General features: G+C 35.2%; 1 protein-coding gene across 2 annotated transcripts in view; it reads right to left on the minus strand.

Moving 5' to 3' along the window:
- The window catches only part of CTTNBP2 (cortactin binding protein 2), a 182490-nt gene that overhangs the window by 18786 nt on the left and 137030 nt on the right, over positions 1-26674 (minus strand). For both annotated transcript variants that reach the window (XM_007504190.3, XM_056799583.1), the window contains 7 exons: positions 17710-17862; positions 17350-17537; positions 9824-10002; positions 8282-8487; positions 7656-7841; positions 2728-2791; positions 653-785 (listed from right to left, as the gene is read on the minus strand). In XM_007504190.3, the coding sequence (XP_007504252.2) occupies positions 653-785; positions 2728-2791; positions 7656-7841; positions 8282-8487; positions 9824-10002; positions 17350-17537; positions 17710-17862 (1109 nt within the window). The remainder of the gene's footprint in view (positions 1-652; positions 786-2727; positions 2792-7655; positions 7842-8281; positions 8488-9823; positions 10003-17349; positions 17538-17709; positions 17863-26674) is intronic.

Consider the following 26674-nt stretch of genomic DNA (forward strand, 5'->3'; position numbering starts at 1 on the left):
ATGCACGATTCCACTGGGTTTTATGTGTATCATTTTTAGAATAAATATAATCTGTTCTAGTTTTTACCATTAGTAATATTTGAATTTATTGCCACTAACTTTCAATGTTAGTGAATTTTAATTTATTATTATTTTCTACTAAGTTTTTGCCTATTAAAAGTAACAAATTAAAAATGAAAAAGATATTCCATAGAAAATTTATAAATTCACATCACAAAAAAACTTTCTAAACATATTATTACTCAATCATTGGTGTCAAACCAATTTTCTTATTTTCATTTTTAATGCCATCAAGGATGTGTGGTTTTGGTAGTGTGGAGTTATTCTCCACCAAAGGAGGCCCTAATCCTTCCCTGCCTTAAAAGACAGTTTTTTTAAGTTATTAGGATTGCCCCAAAATCCATCCACTTATAGCCAAATCTCTGGTGATTCAGATTATCTTGCAATGTGTTTACTAACACTTAATGGCAAATGCTTAAGCTTATGATTCTTATGTTTATAATAATTCTTATGTTTATAAAATGATTCCCCAGAAGAAAATGTCATATCACTGGTGTGGGAATAATATTCAAGGAAAGATATTTTACCCCTTGTTTCTATGTGCTCCTATGGGTCAAAAGATTTCACATCACATGAGCCATTAACCTTTTACCTTGCTGATATCAGATTCAGATTTGCTGGAACACATACTCTGAAGTTCTTTCACAAGGTCTACCTCATCGTCTGAACCGAGAGACAATCTTTGCTCCAGATTCAATCCTTGTGGTTGGTCATTCTCTAAAGAGCTATTTGAATTAAAAAAAAAACAACCCACAAACATTTAAAGTGAGAAAAGCTTTGCTAACCAATATAGGTTGTCAAATATGGTACCAATTTTCAATATCTGGTGGGAGACTTTCATATCATTAAAAATAATCTTACACATTCTATCCATCACTTATCAACCTATTCCTAAAGCTTTCAGACTCATCTAAGAGAATACAACAAGAAGTCATAAAAAAATAAAGTGGGCTGCTGGTCTACAGCCCTATCACTCATCCTTGGTATTATTATTGACTAAATTCCAAACTGGTTTGGACACAGAGTTCGATTTGAAGTCAATGTGAAAGAAGATTTTTAATGGAATGCCTCAAAGATCTAGAATTGGCCTAATGTTAACCTTTTCATCAGTGGCTTCTATAGAATTTAAAGAGAATTTAGTACATCAGAAGAATGTAGAGAACTTAGGGAGGAACGTTATAACTGCTTTAAAATTTAGACTCATTCTACTGGGCAGAACTGGTAGTACTGTGTTTGAATTGTAGAGAAGCAGATTTAGAATAGATAGAAGGAACATCTCCTGAACAGTTAGAACTATTCCAACCTAGGGCTGCCCATGGAGTGGGTTGCCCCTCAACAGAAGTCTTTCAAGGAGCCCTGCATGGTCACTTGTTGGAAATGTACAGGAGATTGTATCAAATACTTCCCAATTCTGAGATTCTGTCATTTAAGTTCTTCCTTTCATGACTAATTCCACTAAAATTTTTCTCTGGCATTTGAATTTCTTTCCCCATAGACATTGCTTTTACAACAAATTCTTCTCTTCAGAATTGTTCTATATGGCCTCCATGAAGCCAACACATTAGATACATTTGCTCTCTAAAGTTGATCATTAGCTGAAACTTACATTTACTGTGTGATAGGGAACCAAAATTACCATTAGTAGGGCGCAAGGTGGTACAATAATTTACTTGTAAAAGGTCCACTTATTTAGGTTGTGAAATTAGGTTGTGTGTATTAATTTACAAATTCCCCAACAGAGAGGCTCTAAAAGGGTTTGAGAACCAGAGACCCAATAAAAACAGCATCATGTAGAAAAAGACCCTCTTCCTAAAAACTGAACTTTTTATTTGGCATGAGACAAATAAAAGAACCACACACCTCTATACCTTCAGGAAAGTAACAGCAAAAAATTCCCATCTACCCCACAAACCACTTAACAAATATGACAATTTTAGATATTTAAAATGCATTAAGAATCTTCCCCAAATTTGATATAAGAAATGAAGTGAATGCTAGTTCATATACCTCCAGGAAACCAATAGAAAGAAACCCAATTGTCCCAAATCTATTGTAATTCTTAAGCAATGATTATGCAAATTTTATATCATCATTTAAAAATACTTTAAGGATCTTTCCCAAATTTGATATAAAAATAAAGCCAATGCCAGTTCTATGCCTCCAGGAAATCAATTATCCAAAACTTACTTTTAACTCTTAAGCAATGGTGATATAATTTTTATGTTAACCTTTAAAAATACATAAAAATTGTTCCCAAATTTGAAGTAGAAAATGAAGCTAATGCCAAGTCTATTCATTCAGCTAACCAAAGAGTGGAAAAACCAACCACTCAAAACCCAATTTGATTCTTAAGTAATGATAATAAAAATTGGTCATCATTAAAAAATGCATTAAGAATTTCTCTCAAATTTGAGGTAAAAAAATAAAGCCAATGCCATTTCTGATCTAGTTGAAATGAACTAAAGGCAATAATATTCAACTATATTAATTATAAGGAATTTTTAACAGGTTAATGAAAAAAATCATAGCATAATTTAGTAACAAGAACGAACTTAGTTTCTCTGGGCATGCCTTCTTTTTTGTTTTTCCATCTTGCCAACTAATGAACTTTATGGCAAACCAACCAGATTAATTTTTGCTAAAGGTCTACAATTTAACAGGACTTACTTTTGTTTCATTAGAGAAGCAATCCGGTTGCAATTTGGCTGCAGTGTGTTCTTACTTTTTGTACCTGAGAGGGGAAAAAAAAATCCATTTACCAATCTTCAATAGAACCTCACCATTTTGTCTCTACCAACAAAAACCATGGTGAGTTTGGTGCTTGAGAAACAGCTCACAGAACCTGTTGTGCTTCCTGCTCAATTTTCATATGTATACCCTCTTCTTTTTGAGGATTTCTTCTTGTAAACTATCACATGTGGGCGTTGCATGTGATGTGCCCACCATAATTTATCACTTATTTTGTATTATGATAAAAACCAGCAGGGTAACTAAAGCCCACAAAAATAGCTAGAGAAATGAATTTCTTTGTTACAGATCAAATAACTTTTGCCAGTCAAGTGCCCATTTCCTAAATAGCAATGTTTTTTAGTGTGATCATAGCACGGTAAACGTGCATTTAATTAAAAAAAAAGTTTTATGATGTCAACCTTCCCCCTCCTGGTGACTGATCTAATTGTGGATAAAATCTGTTATTTTTGAAGTTGGTTCTCTAAGACTGCTATGAAATCTCTTCAGTTGGATTAGATCACCTGATCTCCTTGGGGTTTAAATTTTAAAAAGAGCCATTTAATATAACTTGTTTCTTGAAAAAAAAATTTTTGGTCTAAACCAAAAGATTTTTTTTTAATGTCTACATGTGAGGGGTTTTTTTCTCTTTGCCTTTGCACAGGGTATCCGTTTAAGCCTAGAATGTACCACTTTCTTAGAATCTCTAGCGAACTTCATACTATCAGATTTATCATACTATCAGTATCATACTATCAGATTTAGAGCTTAAGCCCTATTCACCTCATTTCAAATACGAGGAACCTAAGGGGATTGTCCATCACAATTAGATTGGATTAAGAATGAAATTATATCAGTAGTATTATGAAGAATGGCCTAGATAAGGAATAGATTGGCAGAAAACACTTCATTTTAAAGTCCTAAATAATCTTTGGGTGTCCCATACTGACCAGGGCTAAAAAGGACAGGAAAAAAAAAAGAGCTAAAAGGATTCATTTAAATGGCCCCATGCTGCCCTTCAAGCTGATAATGCTTTTCTTGGCCCTGTAAATGCCAAAACTGTAAGCGATAATTTTTAGTGTTTTGACTTAAAATCTAAAATAAGTTGTCGCCATAGGAAATTCCCAAATATGAAAAATACCCAAGTCAGCTGGGATTTAGGGAGATTTTAATTAATAAAGAAAGAAGGAATTAAGGGAAAGAGAAAGAGAGAGAGAGATAGAGAGAGAGAGAGAATTAATTTAAAACTACTCTGGCTCAGGCTGAGCCAAACAGTAAAAAGGTCTAGGCCAGTTGGTCTAGGCCTGAGCCTAAGGGAGAGCGAGTCAGTCTTCATCACTCACCACAAGACCTTCTCCAAGCTGGGTTCTTCCACTCCGAACTGAAATTACTCTCCAAACTGAATTCAATTGTCCCTGAACTTGTTCTTTTGCCTCCTTTTAAAGAGATTTTTCTCTTATGTCACCTCCCCTAAATTTTCACGTCTACCAATCACAGTTAAACACTTTTTTCCAGGACTGCCCATTCTTAGTTCTCACCTTCTTTGGTTTTCACCTTCTCTGGTTAGATTAAATCTTCTGAGTACTTCACACCTCTTTGTTAAGCTTACCTTTTGTTGTAAGTCACTTGACCTTTTAGGTACTAATTTAATCTTTACAGGTACTTAACACCTTTTTGTATTAGATCTAAAAATAGACCTAGCTTAAGGTTCTAGCTTTACTATAAGGTATGAGTTGGGGACTTTCATTGTTCAATCCGGAGTTTACAACTTTATTTTCCCCTAAGGCATGTCTGAGTAGGGTGGAGTAATTTTAAAAGTTCCCAATACATTCCTGATTCTTAAGTATCTCCATTGTTACAATAGGGAATAGCTATACCAAATAGTCTAAGGTACAGTCTGAGTAGTTTTAAGATTTACAGCCCTTCCTTAACGTTTTAGAAAATCTTTTTCTACAAATGTACCTGTTATACACATACATGTTTTTCCTCTGAATAGAATGTAATCTCCTTGAAGACAGGAATTGTTATTTTTATCTCCATTTTTTTTTCCTTCTAGTACTTAGTATGGTGCCTACCATATTGTAGTCACATAATACTTGCTGGCTAATTGCATTTCCTAGGCTGGTCAAGAAGTATAAGATTATTAAAAATGGCAGACAGCTATGACTAATTGACATGGTTAAAATATTATTAAATGTAAAAGAAAAGAAGCTGATAATTGGGCCAATATTCAGACAAAATTGAGAAAATATTGAGATTTTTCTGAAAATCTAGGAATTCTGGATGCAACCCTTTTAAGTTCAATAAAACAATAAAAAGGCGGCAGGATGAGTTTTTCCTTCTATATGTGATATTTTTGTTCTTTCATAATATGACAAAAATGGAAACATGTATTGCATGATAGCACATGTATAACCAATATCATAGTACCTCGTGTTTCAGGGAGGAGGGGAGAATTGATAGATTACAAAATGTCAGAAAACCATTATTAAAAATTTTATGTATGTGTAATTGGGGGAAAAAAGATTTTTTTTAAAGTCAGGAGAGACCTGTGGAATGAGAAGATGTAGCCTTGAGTTTGTACTCTGCTACATAAACCTTTCCTAATCTTTTTGGACACTAAATATCCTATATTATTTGTTTTATTTTTTTGTAATTTTGTTTATATTTTGTACATTTTATATTTCTCCCAATAAATTTAAGTTTCTGAGGTCAGGGGAAGTTTCATTTATATCTTTGAATACTCAACCCCTAGACCAGTGCCTTGAATATGAGTAGGTACTTAATAATGTTTGTTGATCATTGAACAAGTTGTTTTACCTCTCTAGACCTCAGTCTCCTTCTATGTAAAATTAGAGAGATGGAATAGTTCTCATCTCAAAAAACAAAGTCAAATATTAAGAACCTCTGTGTCAAGTACTATATAAAGTTGAGATCAAGATATGGTCCCTTCCCTCAAGGAACTTAGAGTTAGTAGGGGATTAAAGCTTTAATAGAGATAGTTAATAGTATGTTGTTATTATTTATATATACTAATAAATATATTTTAATATTTTATTTATTTAAATTTATTTTATTTTTATATTTATATGTAAATAATATTTATATTATAAATAAAAATAATAAATATACTAATATGCTATTACAAGAAAGAACATTAGAGTTAGGAAACAAAATAAATAAGTCATAATAGGAAGAAATGTTAAAATAGTTCTGCCATCTCTTACAGTTCTACCATTCTTGAGTTCTATGGCTCCAATCCTATCTTCAAAGAGATTCTATGACAAAACCCTGGATCATGCAAATCTGTCATTTTAGGTCTCAAATCTAATAATCTATCCCCTTTACTAAAGTTGGCAGGAAAGAATTCTTAAGCGATAAAGCAATATATACTCACCAGCTATTATTATACAATTATTATTTAAGTCTTATGAACATTAATTTTTATAGATAAAGTATCAATTTTAGGGGGAGCATTTGGAAAGAACCATTTTACACCAACAGAAGTGTCTAGCTTGATAATACATTAGAGGAATTTTATCATTAAAGCATTTTTAAAAACGGTTTTGAATTTTAATATTTTAAAAGCACCACATTATAGAAGTTTTCACATGATCTGTTTATTTATTAAAATAATTATCAAGAATTTACCCTGGACACTTTAATTTTTAAAAACCTTATATTTATCAACCAGTGTATTATTTTAAATCTCTCGATTTACACATCCATTTAATACAATTTTTCTTTTAATTTGTGTTTCTTTTTTACTTCCTAATTTTATTCTATTATCTTTTTTGCAGACACTTACCATAAGAAAAATAAGTAAAATTCAGCTATTTCTGTAGCCTGATATCCACTGTATTTGACCTTGATAGCTTCATATGTTATAGATTGGATAGCAGAGTCCCTTGTGCTTAATTACTACTGTACATGCTTTTTCTCAGGAGAAGGAAATGTTATCCAGCAAAATTGAGAAACTATAAACATTGTAGTCCTGTTTCTGACACATACTAGCTAAGTGACTCTGGGCAAGTAATTTTTTCTCATTGGTCTAGGCAACTCTAAGACTACAAACTGGAGCACAGATGTTGGTATGAACTGGTAAAACAAGCTTCCTCACCCAGGCACTTACCTATATCAATAAACCACAGGTTTTTGTCTAGCTTTCTTCCTAATTTTAGAGGCAAAGGAATGGAGGCAGGGGCAGTTAAGCAGCACAGTGGACAGAGTGCCAAGCCTGGAGTCAGGAGGACCTGGGTTCAAATGTAGTCTCAGACACTTCCTAGCTGGATGACCCTGGGCAAGTCACTTACCACCAACTGCCTAGCCCATATTGCCTTAGAACCTATACTTAGCACCGGTTCTAAGACAAAAGCTAAGAGTTATTATTTTTTTTAAAGAAAATAAAGAGAAAAAATAGAAGCCTAGAGAACTTGGGCGATCGACTTCAGATCACTGAGTAAAGCTGAGACTAGAACCCAGGACTCCCGCATATCAGGCTTGTGTTCTTTCTACATTTTATTTATCCAGTGTATAATTTTGATACTATATACATATACTAAGAAAATGTAAGAGTTTAAGAATTGAGTAGATACTTAACAAAAACCTAGATAAATTTAGGTTTTAAATACCAGAATGAATATGATATTTTCCAAAACTAAGATCACCAATTATCTTTTTTTGGGGGAAATACTGTCGATTATAAGCTTTCTATTTATGATGAGAATTTAAGAAAACAAAGGAGGTAGAAAATTGTATGAATCCTGCTTGAGTCAGTATGTGACTAAAAAAACAAAAGAACATTTTTATTTAGAAAAGAGAAGCTCTTTGCCACATACTCAGTCACATTCCCTTAGGAAGCTCCTTACCTTCTGGACTTATCTCTTGTTTGCTCCAGGATTGTGAAGTGGAATGACCAGACTTCTTTCGGGGACTAGTGTTCACCTTTCTCCAGGAATTATTATCCCCTTTCTTCTTGCCACAATTGTTGTAACTTGAAACCATGGAGAGGGGGAAGCTTCCTCCTTTGAAATCAGCTATATACTGATCGAGCTCTGAAACAACACATTTTGCAGTGTGAAGGATTTTCCTCAAAATATGTACAATACTCTGGAACATTTCCTGAAGCTCTTGGTTCCCCAAATCATAGGTATAGATAGTACCCAAACAATGAGAAACTCCTAAGAGTATGTGGGAGGGAAGTGATTTAGAAAGAGGTAAAAGAAGACAAGAATGTCCAAAGACAGAGTGGGAAGCAATTTATTCCTTCCTCATAGGAGGCAGTTTGTAAAATTTCATTTGCATGTCTAGAAGCTGAAATAAATTTCTGTCACTAGTCAAAATGCCATTTTTAATGAGCTGGCAGACTATGAACAATGGAAGAGATGGAACAATAAAGGAAATGGGGATTGCAAGTAGGGCTAGGATGGTATTTGGTGAGTGGGAATTACAGAGACTTGGGATTCATTTAGTAGAAACAAATGCCCACTGGTACCTGCTCTGGGGAGAGGACAGCCATGCAGGACTGCCTTATTTAGCAAAATACTGAGAGCAGCCTTCACCACTGCTTGCTGTCCTTGGCTGGGATGCTTCCTAGCAGTTGTCTGTCCCAAGCCAACCTGCCTTTTCACAGATGCTCTCGACAGTATCGCTTCTTGAACTCTGGGAGCAATGACAGCATTCCACAATTTGGACATCCACCTAGGAGAGTGGAGAAAAGTTACCATTTGGTTAAGAAGGCAAATGGTGTTTTTTACTCACATGGACATAATAGTTCCAAGCCACAGCATTAAAAGGTTTCTGCTTAAAGAAACAGAATAATTTAGGAGATTCTGCTACTGTTTCTAAAGTGTTGCTTACAATTTGGAGTAATTGGGAAAATTTAACACTTCAAATTGCACAAAAATTTTTTTAATCAGTATACAGCCAGAGAAACAATGGCATAATGAAGTATAAATTTCCATAATTTCAAATGAGTTGTTGATGCCAAAGATTAATTGTGTTTGTTTAAATGCCAACATTCTCCAGACTGTTAAAACAAAATGTTGTGTCTTTATTTTTACTTGCAGGTGAATGTGACAGATTTTCATGATATATTTTCCTCTTCAGCTCATCAATGAAAAGGAAGGATTGCTCTCATTCATGAAGTAGTTGTAGGCTGTACAATGGTTAGAGCTCTGGGCCTGGAGTCAGGACAACCCAAGTTCACATACCACCTCAGACACTTAATAGCTGTGTGACCTTGGGCAAGTCACTTAATATCTGTTTGCCTCACTTTCCTCAAATGTAAAATGAGGATGATAATAATAATAGCACCTACCTCCCAGTGTATAAAATAAGATCAGGATAAAATGAGACAATATTTGCTAACAGATGCTCTATGAATGTTAGCTATAATGATGGTTTCTTGCTGTTTATCAAATTCCACACATAAGTAGGTTGAAAAGTATTTTTACATCATATAGGCTTCATCACTAAAATAATAAGGGGCAGAGACTAAATATCCTCTAAGGTCCCTTCTACCTGTTTTCAGCTCCTAAACCTTTGGAGTATACATTTGTTCATTACATTAAAATCCCCGGTATCTCCTTCCCCTTCCTCATACTGGAGAAGGCATCATTTAACAAAAAGATGTGTGAATATATAAGGCTTTGTCTTGCTTGTTCTATTTAACAGTTATTTCTCTGGAGGTTTGACATACACAAATTCTCCCAACAATATTCCTGTTGCTATATATGATGTTCTCTTGGTTCTACTTGTATAAAAAAGAAATGGGATTCTTATTGACACATTTCTTCTAAATGTCTTGATAAGAAAAAAAATTCCTCCTGAAAATGATTTATAAGAATATATAGTCTGGAATTCAAAAGTTTTAAATTCAGCAAGTAAAAAGTAAGTATACATGAGATTCCATAAAAATACATCTCCATCTAGCTTTCAAATTGCCTACAATTCCCCATTCCCCTCAATTTCTCTCTAAAAATTTCCATATGAATGAATATCTTTGAATTTGAAAGCAAAGAAATAAGTCACTTACTTCACTGTCACCTGGGCATGTCCTGGAACTACCGGACAGGAGAGGAAATATTTTGGCCCAATCAGTGCTTCAGGTGTGCCTAACCGGGACAAGCAGGAGTTCAACTGGTGCCAGACAGCAAGAATCCAGTCTACAGTCTTGCACACGGGGTCACAGGGTGAAGGTACTTTACCTCTGAACTAGAAAAAGAAAAACAACACAGGCTTTATTTAATTTTTTCTTATTACCTTTGGAAGAATCATTTTTATCTATTCATCCTGGCATTTGTAAAATGATCAGTTAAAAAAATGAAAGCCATTAAAATAGGATGGTTTTGATATAGTCATACCTTTATTAGGCCTACACCCAAAAGAGATCAAAGAAACAGGAAAAAAGGTCCATATTTGTAATAAAATATTCATAGCAATTTTTTTATAGTAGCAAAGAAATGGAAACCAAGCATGTCCCTATGAATTGGAGGAATATAGGAGGAAATTATCACATATGAATATATACGGAATACTATTATAGTGTTTTAAAATGGCCAAAAAGTTCAGGGAAAGATGGGAAAACTTGCCTGAATCAATATAGAGTGAAGTGAGCGGAACCAGAAAAACAATTTATACCATAATAAGACTGAAAGACAAACCACTTTTAAAGATTTTAGAGCTCCAATCTATGCAATGACCAACCACAGTTGCAGGGAACTGAGTCTGCTACATGCTACAGATTTTGTAAAAGAGAAATTCTGGAATAAGGATGGAGAATGAGACAAATAATATTTTTAACACATCCAAAACTAAACATTCATTACAAGGTTTGTGTGTTTAAATGGAGATAAAGCAGGGCTGGAGAGGGGTAGGAAAAATAAATATCTTTTAATTGCAAAACATAAAACAAAATAAAATTAAAATGTGGCTGAGTTTCAACTTATCTGTCACCAGACTGAAAATGGGGAAGGATGGGTGAAGGCAGGTAATTATGAACATTTATTAAATCTCCACTGTGTCTAGAATTTGGTGCTAAGTATAAAGGGAGGTATAAATTTTAAAATGACATAGCCCCCTGAATTCAAGGCACTTAATATATCTTGAAAGGATGGATATGAAAAAAGTATAAAATAATAATGCAAAATATTACCTGACAAGAACATCTAGAGAACAAAGTTCTAGGAGAGGTCTTGAAAGGCCCAGTGTGTTCGAGGATGCCTTCCTTTTCAAATTGAAATGAATGATATTAAGTGGCTATCCTTCGGATAATACAGGATGGGTATAGCACTGCAGACTCTCAAGCTCCTCCTCAAACCAAAACTAGCTTTCTAAGAATCTAGACAAAATAAGTGAGTGTGACAATATAACTTTTCTATCTCTTCTATGATTAGGAAACCCATTCCCTGACATGACGGGAGATGGGAATCGAGTGTGACTTCAATCTGATCTTTTAATTTTAAAAAATTTTCTTGATTACAAAATTGACTAACATGAATATTACCTTACACAAAAAAAACAAACCCCCCAAAAACCCAAAGAAAACCCAGAAAAATGAGATTGTATGATACTGTGAAACCCTAGTTTTGTCTTTTTCCCCTTCTGAGCTTCATTCTGATTGATCTCTTTTATGTGTTTTTTAAATGTTTCATTAATGTTATTTTCTTCCTTTTTTTGTAACACATCTCCTCATAAGTCTCCCTCTTACTCCATCAAAAAAGGAATTCTCCATTGTAACAAATAAGTGTACTAAGAAGACCAAATCTATACATTCATTGGTCCCATTTGAAAATATGTGGCTCATTCTGCACCTCTAGTCCACCACCTTTATCATGAGGTGTGGGAAGCATGATTCATCATGGGCTTTCTGGATTCACCAGTGGAGTTCTTAAACCTATCATAGTTGTCTTCTGTACAACATTGTAGTCACTGTATAAATAGTTCTGCTGATTTTACTCTGAATCAATTCATACTCCCAGGTTACTATGAATTCTTTCCTTTTGTTATTTCTTATAGCACAGTTAGATTCTATCACATTCACATATCACAATTTCTACAGGCATTTTCCAACAGACAAACACTTTGTTTACAGTTCTTTGTTATGACAAAAATAATTGCAATAAATACTTTTGTGCACATGGGTTCTTTCCTTCTTTCTTCGATCTTGTTAAGGTATATTCAGTAATGATATTGCTGGGTCAAAGGATATGCCCAGTTTAATGATTTTTTGTGGAGAGTGCCAATTTGCTTTTGGAGTAATTTACAGTTTCACCAGTAGGCCGATGATATCCCTCCAACAACTCTCCTCTTTTGTCAACTTATTCAATCTTACATGTGTAAATTGAAACTTCAAACTCATTTTAATTTGAATTTCTCTTATTAGTGATTTGGAACATTTTAAATTGTGGTTGTTTATAGCTTGCCTTTTGTTCTGTTGAGAGATAACCTTGGTCCATTTGTAAACCTTAAAATTTCTTAGACTTATGAATGTTGGAAATTTCCCCTTTGGGAAATTTCATACTTGAAAAAATTCCCTACTGATAGTAAGAACTCTATTGGAATGTGAAACTCCTTGGCATGGGAGGATCCTTCTCCTCCCTACTTAAGACTACTTTAGGACAGAAACCTTTTGCTAAACAATGGAAAGGGCTTTGACCTATGCTTAAGCATAGAACAGAAAGTTCTTTGAGTCATGATTGATTTTAGAATTGATACAATAGAGATACTTGGAATGACAGAACCAGGTCTTGGAAACTACAATCTCCACCCTACTCAGAGTAACAGGATTTAGGAAGGGCTGCAGCAAAGATCAAGATTTAATTATTTGAGAATATGACCTTCAACAGACATGTGCAAAGGGGCCAGACCTCTGGGTGGTCCTGGGTTAAGCTAGAGCCACCATTGGCACAGGGGAGACATCGACAGTGATTGGTTGATGTGAGAACTGAGGGGAGTGAACTTAGATGGTTTCCTTAAAAAGATAGCAGGGTCTGAGGACAAGGAGGAGGAGGTTTTGCTCTGAAGGAGGTCTGAGAGGAGGGAGGTCCTGGAGGGAGAGCTCCTGGAGAGGTCTTGAAGGAGGCTGTGGAAGGAGAACTCAGGAGGAGTCAGGAGGAGAATTCTCTGGAAACATTTCTTGAAAGGAGGCTCTCTTGAAGGTGGAGCCTGAGGTTGGCATGAGAAGCCTTACCTAGAGAGATCTTGGGTGAGTGATAAAACCAACTGACTGATTTATCTCTTAGGACTGAGGTCTAGGCCTTATTGGCTTGAGGCCCTTCATTCTTATTCCTTTCTTACGTTCTCTCTTTTTCTATTGATTAATCAGTGTATTATAAATTAAATTTCTCTATAAAACCCAGTTGGCTTGGGCATATTCATAAATTGGGAATATTCCCTGGCGACCATCTTATATTTATATAAACCCAAGACACAGTAGAAAACATATTTCAGCGGTCATAATTGTTATATATATCTCCCTTACTCCCAAACATTTTAATTATCTCAGTTTATGGCTCCCACTCTCTTATCTACAACAATTTAACGCTCCAAACTATTTTAAATCTAACACATTAATCTACTGAGGAATAGCTATTGTTCTACTTTCATACTTCATTGGGGTTTAGTAAACCCTGGGTTCCTGAAAGGTATGTCTGGAAAGTATGGACTCTGAAAAACTCTACCAATGTGGAAAAGGTCAGAGGAGAGGTACACAGATGTCTATCAGCTAAGTTCGAAGAAGCTCATTAATAGAGGATTAACCAATAAGTAGATAATATTTTTAGTCTAAGAAAATCATAAAAAATACCAAACATCTATTTATAATCTATTCCAATTCATCCTGTAGAGATCTTGTTTGTATCCAGCTATTTGCATACTGTCTTTCCCATTAGATTGTAAATTCCTTAAGAGCAGAGATTATCCTTTACTTTTCTTTTTATCCCCAATGCTTAACACATAGCAAGTACTGAATATATATTTGCTGACTGAAGTCTGAAGAATTTTTTGATTTTTGTCAATACCAGCAATGCACATATGGATTAAATTTCAGATCTTTTAAAGGATTAGGAGTTCGAGGAGTAAGAATTCACTCTAGGATTGGTAGCCTAAGTTTGAGGTAACATGTTGACCCGGCAGCAACCTGAAATTATATTTACAACACAATGAATTCATGAATTAAGTTTTTTCTAAAAATATAGGGAGATAGTGTTTAGCTCACCTAGACTCAAAGATACTCATTTTTCATGGAAATAACACTGAATACTCTTGAGTCCCTGTAATATGTTGGCTTTCTATCAGTTTGCTACTGGTTTAGTTTTTTTTAATCATCCAAAGTGTCAATATCTATACATTTAAGAAGTTAGGAATGAATTGCAATACAAAGCAGATTAAGGGGATTTATATACACTTGGGGGGAAATGGGCTAATTTTCAGTAACTTTCCACATAATATTTATGGTTATACTGTACTGGAAGAAACTCGATTTCCTTCTATCTTGCTACTTTGAGGTAGGTCATGAATCAGACTATTTACTTTTCAAAGAAATTCTAAACTTTTAAGCCATTGTGAAACATGACACAGTGATTGCCTTTTCCTTTCATTTTTGATGAAATAAAATCTCTGCCATGCCAAGTAACTAGGATTAAATTTTGAAAGGGAAGTGTGAAATGTAGTTATGACAAGAAGGAAGCAAAGCAAATGAAAAGTCCTGAGTGGGTGGAGGGAGGTGGGGTTGATCCAGGAACATAGGCACTATGAGAACTTTTTTATAGTTTATAAATATTTTTGTGGCTAACAATTACACCTAAATACAGCTACCCTGAACCTTTTTATACTCTTTCTCATGGAAATGTTCCCAGGTGAATTCTAAGATCAAGATCTATAAATTAGGAATATTAGAACATCCAAACATGGGTGAAAATTAACTTTTGGTTTCAGTTCCACTGGCAGATAGTTGGTCAGCATGGATCCAGAAAATGACTCTAGTTAGCAACTAGACCAGTTAGCATAAGCATAGCTTACCACCAAAAGACTGGCTACTGGCATAACAACTTTGAGGTGAGGAGCTAAGTGGTACCAAGATATAGAGTGAAGGGCCTAGAGTCAGGGAGATTCCTGTTCCTGAGTTCAAATCAGGGCTCTGACTCTTACCAATTATTTGACCCTGGGTAAGTCACTTACCCTGTTTGTTTGTTTCCTCATCTGTAAAATGAGCTGGAGAAGGAAAGAGTCAACCACCCCATTATCTTTGCCCAGAAAACCCTAATAACAACAACATAATGATAACTCATGTAACTATCTACTAAGGTACAGAAATAATAATGATGATGATAATAAATATGAATGTAGAATTTTAAGTTTTATAAAGCTCCTTACAAATATTGTATCATTCTCACAACAACCCATAAGGATATATTTGCTCTTATCCTCATTTTACATTAGTACCTTTGGAAACTGAGGAATGCAGCAGTTCCCAGGCTCACATAACTAATAAATGTCTGAGGCTGGACTTGAACAAGGATCTTCCTGACTCCATGTCTAGTGCTCTATTCATTGTACCACCTAGTTACCTTTGATCATCTGCATTGCTAAAAGGAATACCAGAAACCAATGAGATTAAAAATCTTGTGTAGTACTGAACTTTGCAAAGAAATGAAGTAAGAAATGTAAAGGAGTTTTGAGAAAAAAAAATGCCCTTTTAAAAAACTTCAGTTTTTTACATAATAATAAAGAGAGAAAAGAAGAAAGGATGACCAAGAAGCAATTAAATGTTATTAAGGTTTGTTCTATTGACCTTAAAGCAGAGTTCTTAACTTGAGTCCAAGAACATTTGATAACTGTTTTTTCAATTAGTTTCCTTTGTATCCCTGTATGTTTTATTTTTATCTATTTAAAAACATGATTCTGAGAAGAGTACCAGAGGTTTTATCACATTGCTAATCAGGTTCAGGAGGCAGAAAAATTTAAGAATGATCCCCATCTAAGTTTGCTGACATTCTATAGTTGCCATTCATTCTTATGTTTTCCTGAAGAATCAATTTCCTTAACCTACCTGAATGGCTTGTTTTATAAAGGAAAAGCATAACTGGTCTCTCTCTTTACACCCTCCCATCTCCAATCACTCAGATGCAATGGAAAAACAAGCAGTGTATCAAGTTTAGAGCTGTCTTTTTAAAAAATGCCAGCATTTTGCTTAAGTCTAAAATAATGCCAGTGTTGGACGATGAAATCTGGTCTATTCAGTATGTGGACATGTGCCTTGCAGTACTGTAATTCACATTTTAATCATGATAAGCCTGCTCGAGCATCTATAGTAGGAAGAGTTCAGCTACATGCTATTAATCTCTGCACACCTGGTTTTGTAAGCTTGAAGTGCCTTTGGTCACAAGTAATAAAATACTTACTTGGCAATCAATTTTCTGGTATAAAGAACTTTTTAATTAAAATGTTAATTTTAGATTATCAACTGTGTCTTTTTCATGATGTATAAGACTAAGATAATTGCAAACTCCTACCCCACATAACAAAATTTGACTTTGATTCTTTACGTAGCTGAATACTGACCTGTACTCTCTGGCTATACTTCAAGGATAAAACCCCTTTCTCTGACATTTAATGGGCAGGTAGGTGGTACAAGGAAGAGAGCGCCAGACTGAGAGTCAGGAAAACTGATATCCTGAGTTCAAATCTGGCCTCAAACATTGATTAGCGATGTGACCTTATGCAAGTCACTTAACTCTGCCTTAGTTTCCTCATCTATAAAATTATCTGGAAAAGGAAGTGGCGAACTACTCTTATTATCTTTGCTTAGAAAACACCAAATGGGGCTATGAAGAGGTAGACATGACTGAAAAATAACTGAGCAACAATAACACATACTGACATTTCTCAAAATGCTAACATAAAATAATCTTTAAAATTTGGATTTCATTGAGGCACTATATAACTTCTGGTTATATTATTGTAAATCACAAAACAAATGATGATCAAATCTAACAAAACCATTTGACTTGGTTATTTTAAATTGACAGCCATGGGGGCATGATTAAAATGTTATTTAAAAATTAATATATGTGTATAATGTGGATTTTTCCTTGGGGAGGGGTGTTCAAATCTGCAAATTTATTAATGTAAAGAACTTCCAGTATGTAAACTCCATCAGCTGATACAGAGAGGTAATCTCTCTGAAGCTGATAATCTAAAAAATCTGTCTAGAGCACTGAGGAGTCAAGGGATTAATAAGTTCTTATAGCCACACGACTAATGTATATCAGAAGCTGAACCTCATTGAACCAGTTTTTTCTTGCCTCCTGATCAACTATTCTATAATGCTTCTCAGGTGGTGTGCTTGTGTATGTAAATTATTTATGATTTATGTATACATATAGGTATGTTTTCATACATATATATATAAGCCTCTCTCTTGGATAGATACATAGCACAATCACATATTAAAATAAAGGAAATAGAGTACAAAATTTTTGCAGTTTGGTCAATTAGAGATCACAGCCCTAAGTTTCTAGAGACAGAGAGTCCAATGTGCCAGCTGCTCCTTCTCATTACCTTATTCAAAACTTTCCTTCTTAGAAACCTCTGTAGCAAGCCATGCATTGGTTCTCCATCCCATCTTAGCTGAACCCAGCGGAAATGCTGCTGGACCACCAAATCAGAGCCCTGGAGACGGGATTTGGCAATTGTCCCCATCAGAAAGCAGTTCTCATGAAAGTAATAGGACTCAGATGTTCCATTTCCTAAAAATAAACCCAAAGTAAAAGGGATATAGCAACCAAGTTTGGTACAAGTCACATTACTGAACAAATGCAAACTCAACCATTAAAATAAGAAGAGACATTTAAATCATCACAGGGACTGTCAGGAGCCAAATGCTAGGAGATGAGGCTGCCTGGCTTGTTCTCCCTTTACCTTTTTGAAAAGTACAGGGGTTTTCAGTGCTACGATTTTCTAGAGGTGCCAGAAAGTCTCCTAATAGCTCAGATAAGGAAGCATTTTCCAACTTCTCCAGGATGATGATGATTTTCTTACTTACAGGAGGCTGTTTCACTGGGATGAGACAAGCTGAGAAGAAGGAACAACAAAGGAATTAATGATTTAATCAATTTGAGAGCAAAAAAAAATTAAAAGAAAAAATGTGCAAAATATGCCCCCAACCCCGAAAAAACAAAGAGCACTGGGTACTGAATCACAAGAAGTAAGTTCAATATCCAACTGTATTATTACATTTGTGACATAAGATTTTGGAAGTCTCAAAACCAGTCTAGTGTCCATTTCCTTAGCTATAAAATGAATGGAATTCAAAGTAAAAAAAAAATTATTGTGTCTAATAGACACAATGTTCCTGGCACTACGTTTTAAATATATCATTTCATTTAATCCTTACAACCACACTGGGAAGTAGTAGTAATATTCTCGTTTTACAGTTGAGGAAACTGAGGCAAACATAGGTTAAGGTGGCTTGTTCAGGGTCACAGAGCTAATGTCTGAGATGGGAATTGATCTCAGGTATTATTAACTAGCTGGCACAATGGATAAAGTTCTGTGCCTGGGGTCAGGAAGACTCATCTTCTCAAGTCCAATCTGGTTCAGACACTAGTCACTTAGCCCTGCTTGCCTCAGTTTCCTCATCTATAAAAATGACTCAGAGAAGGAAATGGCAAAGCACTCCATTTTCTTTGCCAAGAAAACCACAAATAGGTCCATAAAGAGTCAGACAAGACTAAAAAAAGGCTGAAATATGGATTAAATCAGTCCTAACTCTAGGCCAAGTGCTGTGTGCTACCTAGTTGCCTATGCATGTATAGGAGGAGAAGAGGTGTGGGTGGAGTATGAGATATGCTCAGACTTGTACTTTGGGAAAATCACTTTGGCAGTTGAGAAGGGGAAATTCTTAAAGCAGGTAGACCCAAGAGGAGGTTATTGCAACAATTCAGGTGAGAAATGCTGAACGTTTGAAATAGGATGACAACTGTGAATGGAGAAAAGAGGACATATATGAGAACTGAAGATTTAGGTGGAAAGAACCTCAGAGGTCATCTATTTCAGTCTCATTTTGCAAATCAGGAAATGGAGGCTAGCAGTGGAGAATTATGCGATTTTTTTCCTAAGTCTTGCTGATACTAAATGACAGAGGTAGGATTGAAATTTCAGTGGGTCTTCTGACTTCAAATCCATCACTCAGTTGAACAAAAAAGTCCTTTAATAATCTATGATATTTTCCTTACACTCAGTCAGTTAAATTCACCAACCATTAACTATCAGAAAGGCAAGGCACAAGGTATCAAAATAGAATGTAGAATTTCAGATCCTTGAAGCCAGAAATTCTTTGATTCTTGCCTTTGAACTTTGTATCCCAAGGAACTAACACAAGAGAAATTGAGAGATTACCATTAAGCCATAAAACTAGTTTTTCTGGAGGCAGGATTAAAATTCATATTCTATTGGTATTTTCATTAGCATATGCATCAATAAATATATACTCATACACATATGTAGCCACATGTGTAAGTCGACAGAAAGAGGGAAGAAGATAAACTGGTAATATATTAATAAAAAATAATAGGAAAATAATTAAAAAATTAATACTCTAGCAAATACATAAACTGAATATCATATATATATAATAATTTTATTTACCTATCTTTATTTATCTAATAAAATAGTTTTCTTATCAATGAAAGATTCTGAAAAATAAAAATGAAAACTTATGCTTTGAAACAGGGGCCTTTATATATACCTAATGTTCCCCAATAAAAATCAAAGATCTGTTTGAAGATATGGAGGATAAACCTACAGTATTCCAAGAAGCTAAGAACTCCATAGTCACTCTTTTTGATGCTGTGGTCATAATTCACTTTCACACTCTGAAGAACTCCTTGGGTGTTTCTGATGCTTAGCCCTAAGCCTGAAATAGCTTTTGGGATTTTGTTAAGGTTCCAGAAATGCCTGGATGCTCCCAAATTTGATGTGTATCCTGCAGTGGGTCATTCATTATGCAAGGGTCTGCTATGTGCCTGGCAAAACTGTTTTCATCATAAACACTAGAGGAATGAGGCTACTGTAAGGTATATCTCAGAGACTATGATATTTTCTGATGATAATCCTCATTATAGAGATTAATTTGTAGATAAAAATAAGCCATTAATTTTAATTCATTAAAAAACCTAGTAAAAATACAAATATACCAGGATGAACACTATATGATATTTGTTCATTTAGCTATTTTTTTACTTGTTCCTGGAAGCTGGAGGTCTCAGCTTGGTGTCCTCTCCCTGTATAACTGTATCTGGTCTTCCTGGCTCATATTCAAATGAAAATGGAGCTGCTACAAGCTAGGTGAATACTCCCAGCTGGAACATGTCTGTAGAAGCCACAGCAAGGGATGATTCATTCTAATGGTGGCCACAATCAATCAAGAAGCATCTATTAAGGGCTTACAATGTGCCAGGTGCTAGACATACAAAGAAAGGCAAAAATACAAAAAATGTCTTTGCCCTCAAAGAGTTTATATGCTAATTCTGGAGACAACCTACAAATAAATAGGTACATGTACAGCAGATATAAAATGGAAGGTGGATAAGTTATCTTCAGAGGCTTTTTGACGTTTAATTGTGTTGTAAACATCTTTGGGAGCCTGGAAATACCTCCTGACTGGTACTCAGAATACTTACTTCAATGAGTCCAATAGAATACATGGGTCATTGGTAATTTAAACTAAGGCAGGGGTTCTTAACTTAAGGTCCACAAACCTTTTAAAAATATTTTTGGAAATTCTAATTCAATAGAATTGATTTCCTTGGTAATCTCATGTAAGGGAGACAAAGTTACATAAAGTCATCAGCCTCACTCACTCTCTTCTCTCTTCCAGAGTTACTGAAGTCCAGTAGGAAGACAAAAGTCAGGATGACTAGCGATGGCCCAGGGTTCAGTGGATGAACTTGACACCTTTGATGTCTACCAAGCTCTAAGCACTCCACAGCACCTGCTTCAGCTCCCCTCATAGCTATTGGAACTTTCCCACTCTAAAACCCTTTGAATTTATCTTCCTGAAACCCCAGGATTATATCATTCAGATCCAGAAGGAATCTCAGGGATCAACTAATCCAATTCCATGTCCAACATATGTTTGTGTTACTTCATCACATTTCTCTAATGACTGTGGGCAGTTAAGTGGTTCAGTGGATATGGTACCAGGCTTGAAGTCAGGAAGACTCATCTTCCTGAGTTCAAATCTGGCCTCTGACACTTACTAGTTTGGGGATCTGGGCAAGTCATTCAAACCTATCTACCTCAGTTTCCTCATCTATAAAATGAGCTGGAGAAAAAAATGGCAAAGTACTCTAGGATCTCTGACAAGAAAACCCCAAATGGGGTCACAAAGAGTTGGACGTGACTGAAAAATAACTAAACAGAAAAAATTATTTAATCTTAGTATCAAAAAAAAAAAAAAGAACTTCTATTGGATTAACGAACACCTTTAAAAATACACATACAGATGAAGAGAAATCTCCCTTTCTGTCTTACATGTCCCCAGTGCTAGGGGAATTTTAAATGAAAACCTCATTTAACCCTTTAAAATGCTTCTTCCTCATAGTTTAGAGTGTCCTATAAGTGTGACCCTCAGTACTAACTACTCATTTCCCAATACAAAGGAGACAAAATGAAAGAACTCTTCTAATAGGGAATTCTTCTGGAGATAGAAAACCAAAAACTAAAAATTCAGGGGTACTTAAAGTAATGCCAAAATTTGGTCTGACCTCACTTAATGTTACTACTATAGGAACCTGGAAAAAGAAGATCTAGGAATTCAGAAGCCATAGATACATGGAAATAATTTACCCAACTGATGTGGTCATTAAATGATGCAGATTTTCAAAATAAAATATGCTACATATCATTTTATTGAGTACATAAGATATAGAAATAAAGCAATTAAGTAGAAGAATGGAAAGAGATTTTTATACATATCAGGCTTTTTAAAAAGTTACAAATTTTGCCATGTTTGAAAGGATACTTACAAGCAGACCATAATGAAATTGTATTTGCCGACTTTTTATGTCACCTAAATCATATGCATGTAATAAATAGTACAAATAATTGCATTTTCATTTGCAAATACAACATAAATTACTTATAATCCTGGAAATAAGCTATATTATGACTTTCATGAAAATATTTGCTACATTCATATACACTGTATTTATTCTACAATCCCCAGATATTTTTAGTTTAATTTTACTTCTTTTGAATGTTTTGTAAAAAAAACTGATGAGTATTCATTTAATACTTACAATTGAATAGCACACATGACTATTCAAATATATTAATGCATTTCATTATTGTCTAATCAAAATAAAAATATTTGCTTATAAAAATGTAGCATCATTCTAAGTTAATTCTAATAATCTAATTATACATGATTATTAAAATGTTAACTAGTCTTATAAAATGAAATTATTGCACAAGTTTGAATTCAAAATCTCTCTTCTATTACTCTCTCCCATGCCCTACCCCCATCACACATAATATTTCAACAAAATAAAGTTATTATTCACTTGTTTAGGTATTCAGTCATGTCTGCCTTCTTATGACCCTATGGACTCTACTGTTTGTGGGATTTTCTTGGCAAAGGTACTGGAGTAGTTTGTCATTTCCTTCTTTAGTTCATTCAGGGAAACAAGAGGTTAAATGACTTGCCCAGAGTCACAAAGCTAGTCAATACCTGAGGTCGGATTTGAACTCGGTCTTTCTGACTCCAGGCCTAACCCTCAAACCACTGAGCCACCTAGGTGCCCCTTTATCATTTGCTGTCACATTTGATTTTTTAAAAAATCTGTCCAACTAACCTGATTCCTTACTTATTAGCCTTGGGCAAAAATTTGACTTGTCTCACCAGCATCTTACCCAAAATGATTGAACCAAATGATTGTCTCCAGATATCAGCAATGTGAGAAACTACAGGTATTAGAAAACTGAATTTCATTACTGTAAATATTGTCTGTTTTACATCTTTTTAAAAGTTTCTCTTTTTTCATGTTTAGTTTTCCCCCTCATTTTCTCAATTTTCATCCTATTTTAGATTTTTTTAGAAACAGTACAATATTATTTTCCTTACCTAGTGAAGCAAGGAGACAAGTCACAAGGAGTTCTCATTTCAGATGCTAAGAGCCTAGTGTGCTTCCAGTCCTACAATCTATCCTCTATACTTGGAAGGTGCTCCTTTTTCATACCTACCTGTCAGTCTTTGTCTTTCTCCAAAAATTAACTGCAATTTCATGCTGTTGTCCCCATGCCTTAGATACTGATGCTTTCACCTTCAAATATATGTATACTTATATCTATACATATACTATTTCTCTCCCTTATGTCCGGCAGAATTAAGATTCTTGAGGGAAGGGCAGCTAGGGGGCTCTGTGGATAGAGCCAGACCTAGAGTCAGATGGACCTGGGTTCAAATCTACCCTGAGAAACTTCCTAATTCTTTGAGTCTAGAAATCACTTATACCCATTTGCCTAGCCCTTGCCCTTCTGTTTCAGAGTTGTTACTAAGATAGAAATACTTATTTAAAAAAAGATCCTTGAGGGAAAGGATCGTATCATTTTTGTCTGTGTCCCTGGTATAGTGAATAGAGTGGATACAATGTTTGTTGAACTGAATTCCTGAAATACTGTAACTAGATGTTTCCCACCTCCTCCTAATCTTCCAGTCCCTTTTCCTGATTTTCACACAGGCCAGAGATGGACAATCTTTTAGAGATGGAGTGCCAAGCCCCATCGCCTTTACCCCCCCCACCAAGCGCCATGCCCCCCCCCACTGAGTGCCAGGGGCATCCTGCTTCACCCCTTACTCCACCTAGGCAAGGGAGGAAGCATTCCCATTGGACTGTTGGGCAGGAAGGTGGGTGATGTCATCAGGCTTAGTGAGGGAGAGGTGAGGGGCACAAGCACTCTATTCTGCTCCCCACACTTATGTAAGCCATGATCCTCTCAAACCTAGCTCCTTTCCAAAGTGGAAAACAAGAGGACCTTGAAAATATCAAAGTACACCCTCTTTAGCCACTAATCAAGGAACTAGAAGTCATTTCAAATGCAATGCTTTATTGAGAAAGGAAAAAGATGGCTAAAAAAAAAAAGCAAAAAAGCTCCAGCTTTCAGGAAAATCCCTTATTTATAGGAAAATATAACCCTCAGCATACGTGACATCATCCTGATACATTCACCCCATCATGGTCCAGCCTTCCTGAAGCAGGTGTCCTCCAAATGAACCTTTTTAGCAAATGGTTAAGGGTTGATGCAAGGTTTTAATCTGAATGCAGAACTGATTGGAAGATGGCTACCTTGAACTACTTATTTTGTTTTCTCACAGATTTGAATGCAAACTGAACAGGCTGGGTCAGGGGATTAAGAATGAAAATTAAAGTAGCACAAGTTTCCTTGTGAAAAAAACTGGGGAATAGCTGAAGAGGCTATTAGCCTAGCCTCAGTTTCATAAAACTTATTTCTAAATCACTAGACTACAGTTCTGAACATTTTAAAAATACAAACTCTAAAAGACACATCCCCAAATCACCAAAATACTCTGTATCATAAAGACACTGGTCGCTTCCGATAGTAAAGACATAAACGGTTTCTGTCTCATTCAGGCCAAAGGTAATTAAGAAGCCATCATATTCTGAGTGAGGTGGGGCAAACTTTTCCTGCAAGGGATGCAGTCTTGAAGAGACCTGCTTACTAACTCCTACTGGGGACAGGGAGATACAGCACATCTGTGACTTCATCCAGCTTTCTAGTTAGGAACTCTGGCAAACTCTGATGCAAAGATAGGCTTGCATGCTCAAAGAGAGTTCTATGCATGTCATCTCTAGCACATATGCCATAGGGTCACCATCACAGATTTAGGCTCTTCATTTCTCCTTTCTTCCTTAATCACTCATTCCCTTCCCATTTTCCCTTTCATGCCTGAGGTCCTGTCTTTGAATGAGTTAAGAGTAAATGTTAAAGGCTTTTTACATAAATAGGTTTCAAATATATCCACACACATTAACATTTCCAACTATTGTTGAAAGCAAGCTAAAGCATTACAGTGGCTAAGTAAGCCAGAACTAGCTCTTCTTCTGAAATCTAATTTATGGCTGAAATGAAAAGGATTTCTTGTCACTTCTCTATATTTCACCTTCCTTTACACCACCCCCTTCCTGGTAACTAGGTCAGATGGGAAATTAAAATTTAAGATCAATCAGGTTAATTTGCATTTGTTAAAAATCTATTTGGTGGCAGGGGTTTTGCATTGGTAGAGGGGAATATTTAGTAGGTGCCCACAGAATCATAAGATACAGGAAGGGAAGAAGCCTCTACAAATCAATATATGATGTGGACAAATGAACTAACTTTTAAGTAACCATTCAATATTTATTAAGTGACTTTATTTATTAAGTAATGCAGATCCTTACAAAAACTACACTAGGATTCTTTTTTGCCTTCAAGACTTTGCTCAAATGCCCTCTTTCTCTAGAAATCCTTTTCTGGTTCATATGTACATGCATATGTATTATCTTCACCCCAAATGATCATGTATCTATTTTCCATAAACCTGTAAAATATATTCAGATTTATTAGAATGCAAGTTCCTTGAGAGCATAGACTATCTTACTTTTTGGATTTGTATCCCCAACACCTATTTCACTGCTGGGCAACTGTGGGCCCATAATAAATGTTTGCTGATTGATTGAAAAACTTAGGCTCTTGCTTACCATAAGATTATCATAATACTGGAAAAAATTAAAAAATAGGACAATTCAATGAGGTTTTCCTGTTCCCTCTCCCTCTCCTGTTATTATCCTGAGTGGGTTAGGAAATCTAGAGTTTCCCTTTCTCACAAAGACCTAAAAAAAGCCTATGTTGCTTTTTAAATGGTGCTTCAAACACTAACTAGCTACTGGCTTTAAGCATATCACTTTCCTCATCTGTAAAATGGAGATAATAACAGATAATGATAATAATAATAATAATAATTACAGTAGCACCAACTTCCCAGAATTGTGAAAATCCAAGGAAATAACATTTATAGCAGCTTGTTGACTTTAATGATCTATAGAAATGCTGTTATTTTATTTTCATTGTGCAGCCTTAAGAAATTCATTTTTAATCACACAATTGCCATTATTATTCATGAGTATATTGCTATCCTATACTTTAAGCTTGTGCTCAATAGGTTCTAGGAGTAAGAAGGCAATTCCAATTTTCTTAATTAAGTTTTGAACTCAGCTTCTACTGAATTGTCCCTCAAATTTAATTGACTTGCAATATTCCTATAACTCCTGCCTTTAGCATTGTTTCTTGCCCTTTCTTTCTTTTGACTTCTCTGCTACCCTTCTGGATACTTCATTATTTCTTCATAGTGGGTCCCCTAACGGCAATGAGTGCCTGACATCTATTCTTGTGGCTCGCTTAATAAAGCAAGGGAGTCAATGATCCATCTCTGTTTCTCATAGCCCTTGGAAGTACTTTACCAAATTATTCCCTTTTCCCTTCAGCACAGGAAGGTAAAGAAGGTATATAGAGAATCTCATCAACTCTGTGCTAGAGCCTCAATTAAAATTTATAGCCCCTAAAATTCCAGTCTGTGGTTTCATCACTCTCAGCTTCTGTGAAACTTTCTTGGCTCTACAGTTAACTTTATTGCCCAAAGGACTAATGCTGAAATTTCTCCTTCAGAGGTAAAAAAAAAATGGGGATTGTTAGCACTTGTTATATTACGGAGATAAATATAGATGACATAGAGGATAAAATGTTGGGTGCGGAGTCATGAAAAATCAGAGTTCAAATCATATCTTTAACATTTATCAGCTATATTTCTGAGCGAGCTACTTAACCT

The sequence above is a fragment of the Monodelphis domestica genome, chromosome 5, assembly GCF_027887165.1.
Source record: "Monodelphis domestica isolate mMonDom1 chromosome 5, mMonDom1.pri, whole genome shotgun sequence".
NCBI classification, from domain to species: Eukaryota; Metazoa; Chordata; class Mammalia; order Didelphimorphia; family Didelphidae; genus Monodelphis; species Monodelphis domestica.